At 48.7% G+C, this 6,815-nt stretch overlaps 1 protein-coding gene across 1 annotated transcript; it reads right to left on the bottom strand.

The window, feature by feature from the left end:
- Nucleotides 1-439: 439 nt before the first annotated feature.
- LOC121272031 (TP53-binding protein 1-like) lies at nt 440-6,514 on the bottom strand. The gene is made up of 5 exons (XM_041178407.1): nt 6,233-6,514; nt 5,531-5,625; nt 4,267-4,466; nt 2,348-2,493; nt 440-802 (listed from the first exon to the last, which is right to left on the bottom strand). The coding sequence occupies exons 1-5, from the start codon at nt 6,501-6,503 to the stop codon at nt 615-617; spliced, it is 900 nt and encodes a 299-aa protein (XP_041034341.1). The 5' UTR covers nt 6,504-6,514; the 3' UTR covers nt 440-614.
- Between the last annotated feature and the right edge of the window lie 301 nt (nt 6,515-6,815).

Here is a 6,815-nt window from a genome sequence, read left to right as displayed (position 1 = left end):
GGCGTTGCTGGCTAGGCCAGCACTTATTTCCCTTGTCCCGGGGGCATTTAAGAGCCACCAACCACATTGTAGGGTGGCTGTGGGTCTGGAGTCACATGTAGGCCAGACCGGGTGAGGACAGCAGATTTCCCTCCCTAAAGGGCATTAGTGAACCAGATGGGTTTTTACAACAATCGACAATGGTCTCACGGTCATCGTTAGACTTTTAATTCCAGTTTTTTTTTAAAAATTGAATTCAAATTTCACCAGCAGCCGTGGTGGTATTTGAACCCGAGTCCCCAGAGCGTTACCCTGGTCTCTAGATCACCAGTCCAGCAACAATACCACCGCTCCACCACCTTCCCTAAAGTTGGGCTCAGTACCACACTAAGCTAAGGCGTGTTGCCATAAATAAAGCACTCACTTGCGAAATAAAGTTAATTTAAAACTGACAAAAAGGCCAGAACCACAGTTTACTCCATGTTTTTTAATAAAAATGAAACCAATAAAACTATGTACATTTTCATACATGCAGTTACAAACACACACAATTAAAAGCTTCTAAAATGTAAAACAATGTCACAATTGATTGGCGGTTGAGGGAGCGAGGACAGGGCATGATGGGACATTTCCTTTTAACTGGGTTGGTAGGTGTGTTTGTACTTGGGGTGGCTGTTGTGACTGACTCTCTGTCCCGTGACCAAACTCTGGATGATCCACTCCTGTGAGACAACAGGGAGGGCCAGTGACTCAGCGCACTTCAGCAACGAGGCTGGGCAAGAGGGATCCGTCACCACAATATCAAAGATCCCCAGTGGGACATCTGAAAGCACAAGGAGAAAGATCGGGTTAACCAGGAGGTCCTGCTGCATTGTGTCTGGCCTCAAACACCAGGGGCTGATCTTCACGCTAGGCTTATGGTCTGGTTTCCGCCCCCCCCCCCCATGGGATGTGGGTGTCGTTGGCAAGGTCAACACAGGCACCGGCGCAGTGCTGCTGATGCCCTCATTGTACCCCTGCCAAACACTTGCCGCCACCCCCCCCCCCCCCCCCCCCCCCCCCACCCCCCCACTCCCCCCAGGGCTGGTGAGGGAGGGGCTCGATCACACAGCAATCACAATCACTGGTATTTTGCGTTCAATATTGTGAAAACTCCAATCCTTAACCACACTGACAGAAGAAAACACATTTTATTGATGCTGCACTTTGGTAAAATATCTTTACATTGCTCAGTATCACAGCTGGTCCTTTGCCTTGGTTCAGGCAGTTACTTGCAGGCATCACAGGCACTGCGACTACATGTCCGGTGAATGAATTCCCTGCAGTGGCAGCAAGTGCAGCCTTGTCGTTCATCCTAACTGCATTTGAACTGAGTGGCCTGCGAGGCCATTTCAGCGGGCAGCTCAGAGTCAACCACACAGCTGTGGGTCTGGAGTCACACGTAGGCCAGACGGGGTAAGGACAGCAGATTTCCTTCCCTAAAGGGACATTAGTGACCCAGATGGAGTTTTAAGACGATCCTATAGTTTCACGGTCACCATCACTGAGCCTAACTTTTCAATTCCAGAGTCATTGATTGAAGTTGAATTCTGCCAACTGCCGTGGTGGGATTTGCACCCGTGTCCCCAGAGCCTTAATCTGGGCCTCTGGATTACTAGTCCAGGGCCATTACCACAATATCACCATCTCCCCAACAAATATAGCCTGCACAATGTCAACACCTACTGACAGTTTCATTCAAAGTCAAGGATGGACCCATTGCAGTAAGGCACACACTTACCAGGGACAGTGGAGAGGGAGCTTTACTCTGTATCTAACCCCGTGCTGTACCTGTCCTGGGAATGTTTGATGAGGACAGTGTAGAGGGGGCTTTACTCTGTATCTAACCCCGTGCTGTACCTGTCCTGGGAGTGTTTGATGAGGACAGTGTAGAGGGAGCTTTACTCTGTATCTAACCCCGTGCTGTACCTGTCCTGGGAGTGTTTGATGGGGACAGTGTAGAGGGTGCTTTACTCTGTATCTAACTCCATGCTGTACCTGTCCTGGGAGTGTTTGATGGGGACAGTGTAGAGGGAGCTTTACTCTGTATCTAACCCCGTGCTGTACCTGTCCTGGGAGTGTTTGATGGGGACAGTGTAGAGGGAGCTTTACTCTGTATCTAACCCCATGCTGTACCTGTCCTGGGGATGTTTTTTTTTGACACACTGTCCCCAAAGTATTGCAGTCCCCATTTTTAATACTCCCCATTTTAGGAAAAGGAACTGTCTTCACTATTTCTATAGTGCAAGTGGATAAGGGCTGCAAATTTCATGCCAAGTGCACAGATTTCACTACTGAGCAAGCTCGTGGTCAGGTTGAAGCTGCTCACCCTTGTTGTGTGCTGTTGAATTGTGCTGTCTGACCGACATCGCTCCTCCCATCATAAGAATCTCTGACCACAGGCTAAGGAAACCCTCCTGCTGGTCAGAAACAAGCAGTAACTTCATGTTCTTGAATGGAGTGGTCCGTGGATGCCTGCAGAAGAGAGAGAAGAAGGGGAAAGAGGAAACGTGAATATATCAGGAAGAGATGGCTAGACGATCAGTCTAAGTTTATTTTAATGTTTTCATTGGCTTTGGGGTGTCTACGAGCATTCAGCTAGGAGGATTAAATGGGTGGATAGAGTCAGTGATAGCGGAGAGTGTACATGGGGCTGTGGGAGGAGATTAAATGGGTGGGTAGAGTCAGTGATAGGGAGAGTGTACATGGGGCTGTGGGAGGGGATTAAATGGGTGGGTAGAGTCAGTGATAGGGAGAGTGTACATGGGACTGTGGGAGAGTCCATTATTAAGAATGAGATTTCAGATTACTTGTAAGTGCATGATAAAATAGGGCAAAGTCAGCATCGTTTCATCAAGGGGAAGTCATGCCTGACAAATCTGTTAGAATTCTTTGAGGAGGTAATGAGTAGGATAGACAAAGGAGAGCCAATGGATGTTATCTACTTGGACTTCCAGAAGGCCTTTGACAAGGTGCCGCACAGGAGGCTGCTCAGTAAGATAAGAGCCCATGGTGTTAGAGACAAGGTACTAGCATGGATAGAAGATTGGCTGTCTGGCAGTAGGCAGAGAGTGGGGATAAGGGGGTCCTTCTCAGGATGGCGGCCGGTGACTAGTGGAGTTCCGCAGGGATCAGTGTTGGGACCACAACTTTTCACTTCATACATTAATGATCTAGATGAAGGAACTGAGGGCATCCTGGCTAAGTTTGCAGATGATACAAAGATAGGTGGAGGGACAGGTAGTATTGAGAAGGCAGGGAGGCTGCAGAAGGATTTGGACAGGTTAGGAGAATGGGCAAAGAAGTGGCAGATGGAATACAACGTGGGGAAGTGTGAAGTCATGCACTTTGATAGGAAGAATAGAGGCATAGACGATTTTCTAAATGGGGAGAGAATTCAGAAATCTGGAGTGCAAAGGGAGTCTTAGTCCAGGATTCTCTTAAGGTTAACTTGCAGGTTGAGTTGGTAGTTAGGAAGGCAAATGCAATGTTGGCATTTATTTCGAGAGGACTAGAATATAAAAGCAGGGATGTGCTGCTGAGGCTTTATAAGGCTCTGGTCAGACCACATTTAGAATATTGTGAGCAATTTTGGGTCCTGCATCTCAGGAAGGATGTGCTGGCCCTGGAGAGGGTCCAGAGGAGGTTCACGAGAACGATCTCAGGAATGAAAGGCTTCACATATGAGGAACGTTTGAGGACTCTGGGTCTATACTCGATGGAGTTTAGAAGGATGAGGGGGGATCTGACTGAAACTTACAGAATACTTGGATTGAGTGGACATGGGGAAGATGTTTCCATTAGTAGGAGAGACTAGGACCCGAGGGCACAGCCTCAGAGTAAAGGGAAGACCTTTTAGAACAGAGATGAGAAGAAACTTCTTTAGCCAGAGAGTGGTGGACCTATGGAATTCATTGCCACAGAAGGCTGTGGAGGCCAGGTCATCGAGTGTATTTAAGACCGAGATAGATAGGTTCTTGATTGGTAAGGGGATCAAAGTTTACGGGGAGAATGGGGTTGAGAAACTTATCAGCCATGATTGAATGGCGGAGCAGACTCGATGGGCCGAATGGCCTAATTTCTGCTCCTATGTCTTATGGGTGGACAGAGTCAGTGATAGGGGAGAGTGTACTTGGGGTTATTGAGGGGAGAAATTAAATAGGGGGTGTAGAGAGTGGATCTATAACCCTGAGCAACAGTGGAGAAGAAAGAAAGAGTGATGCAGAAAGGGAATGTTTGTCTTCTCACCACTCCAGGATGCGGTCTGCCTCGATACTGTACCCTGCAGGAAGCATGTAATTCTTGTAAGGCTGCAGCTGGTTTGCGAGGCAACTGTCCCTGACCCAGAGGTTAGACACACATGGAACTCCACTGGCAATACAAAGGAAATATTTCTTCGTTCGACAGTGCTGGTCTGCGATCAGTACGCACTGGTACGCAGCTTTACACTGAAACACAACAGGGTCACAACGTGAGTTTCACTGGGAGCAGCAAAGAAAAATATTTAAATGTCTGTGTATGTAATAACTTCAACGCTGAGTAGTTGGTAAAGGAGGTGGCCCTGGGTTACTAGCTGCTGGGACCACATTTTAAAACCCGCGCCAGCATGTGTGGGCATGAAACAAAAAGACAGCGCCTAATCGACCAATCTGTTTTTACTCGATCCGGAGAATTAGAACACTATTCGGGACTCTCTTTCAAGATCAGGGAGCAGACAGATTATCGGTGTGGGGTACAGCAGAGGGAGCTGAACTCTCCTGTACTTGGTGCCAACTCCGGAGGGTGGAATGGAACATCGAGGATCTGCACATGAGACGGGAGAGTTTACAGATTTGGCAAGGATTTCCAATGCCGTGGCTGTTGCAATTGGTGAGTTAACAGCTCTCCGTGGTGCCTTCTGCACTTGTTGCTTCATTGAAGCCTGACTTAGGCAACCACTGTGACTGTGTCATTGTGATTGTGGTGAAACACAACAGTGAGTGTCACTGGCTCAGTGGGTTGTACTCTCGATTCTGAGTCAGAAGGTTGTGGGTTCAAGCCCCACTCCAGAAACATGAGCATATAATCCAGGCTGACACTCCAGGACAGTACTGAGGGAGTGCTGCACTGTCAGGGGCATTGTCTTTCAAATGAGATGTTAAATTGAGGCCCCATCTGCCCTGTCACTTGGCTGTAAAAGATCCCATGTCACTGAAGAGCAGGGGAGTTCTGCCTGACGTCCTGGTCAACATTCATCCCCTCAATCAGCATCAAAAGAACAGATTGTGTCTGTCACATGGCTATTTGTGACTATCATTACAACAGCAACTACGCTTAAAGTGTGCTCATTGGCTACGGAAGGCACTATATAAATGCAAGCCTTTCTCTGTACAGCCTGATGAGCCTGTGTCTCACTTTGTTGCACGCTGCTCCATTTGGTCTACTCCCCTCATCATTCTCTTGTACCTCTCCCACTTACCCAAGAGCAGGGCAGGAGGCTCACGATATAGAAACAGCTCATGGTTTTTCTTACCTGTGCTTCATTAAAATCCTGCAGAATATAGCCACCACCTGCCCGGAGCTGTTTCTCAGTGTACTGCTTATTGTAGGCTGCAGTCTCCACATACTCTACAAATAAACAGGGACACAGTAAGACCCCAACTCCACTCTCACCTTACTATCCAAAAACGGGGGGCAGTGGTAAAGGGATCAGGGAGTGGACTGATGTTTCCATTCTCTTCCCCCTCTGTCCCAAGAGCAAAAAGAGGACAATTACAGAGTCTCAGCAGTGAATGTGTCTGGGATCTACCCCACCCTGTGTGTGCCTCAGTTCCACGCTAGACAGTGAATTCACAAACTGAAGCTCGGGCGAGTCACTAATTCGGGTCGGACCTATTTCCAGAGGTTCAATCGGATGGTGCAGTTAAGCAAACTCACCATGTTAAGTCTTTACTCACCAGGGCGGAGATTGAACTGCATATTATATAAAACTTCCCCTCAAGCCCCGCACCCCCAACCCTCTGCCTGCGACTGGAGTGTTGCGCACTCTGTCCTCCCACTCCCCTCCCAAGTGTTACACTCTTTGCTCTTCCCCCCACCCCCAGCATCGCCCTCGCTCCAATCCCCCTCATCCACATCACCTCACCTCTCCCCCGACCCCAATCTGCCGTGAGCTGCGTCATAATTAAACAGAAGGAGGAGGCAACGTGGGCAGAAGGGGGAAAGACGGCCTCACCCTCGTCCTCCTCGCTGCTGACAGCTCCGTCCCGTTGAGCTTGTTTGTTGGTCCTCCGGTCCGATTCTGTTGCCACGGTGAGGATGAAGGCGTAGCCCACAAAGAGGGTGGGGTTCTTTGGGACAGGGCCGTGCTGGGCTTCCAGTAAAGAGCTGGACTCGCTGGAGACATCTCCCTCCGAGGGGCTGGTGAACCCACTCGGTTTCAAGCTCCCTGAAAGGCCAGAAACCACAGCTCTCAGCATCACACAGGATTTACAGAGACGGTCCATTCAGCCCAGCCAGTTCATGCTCCACTCCAGCCTCTTCCCATCTTTCTCATCGAAATCTGTCATTGTAACCCTCTAGTCCCTTCTCTCCCATTTGCTCGTCTAGTTTCCCCTTAAATGTATCTATGCTTTTCACCTCAGCCACTCTGTGGGAGCAAGTTCCACATTCTTTCTACTCTATATGGAAAGATTTCCCGAATTCCCTCTTGGATTTATTAGTGACCATCTTCTACTTATCTTCGAAGTGGAAACACCTCTTTTTAATTTTATTCTTCCATGGGATATGGGTGTCACTGGCAAGGCCAACATTTGTTG

This window comes from Carcharodon carcharias, chromosome 32 (genome assembly GCF_017639515.1).
Source record: "Carcharodon carcharias isolate sCarCar2 chromosome 32, sCarCar2.pri, whole genome shotgun sequence".
Classification (NCBI taxonomy): domain Eukaryota; kingdom Metazoa; phylum Chordata; class Chondrichthyes; order Lamniformes; family Lamnidae; genus Carcharodon; species Carcharodon carcharias.
The sequence above is the reverse complement of the archived record's forward strand: the minus strand, read 5'-3'. Positions and strand labels throughout refer to the sequence as shown.

Coding starts and splice junctions, on each gene's coding strand:
- LOC121272031 (XM_041178407.1), bottom strand. CDS start 6,503: ATGGACCGTCTCTGTAAATCCTGTGTGATGCTGAGAGCTGTGGTTTCT. Junction 5,626..6,232: donor CAGCAGCGAGGAGGACGAGG/GTGAGGCCGTCT, acceptor GTTTATTTGTAG/AGTATGTGGAGACTGCAGCC. Junction 803..2,347: donor TTCAACAGCACACAACAAGG/GTGAGCAGCTTC, acceptor TTGTGCTTTCAG/ATGTCCCACTGGGGATCTTT.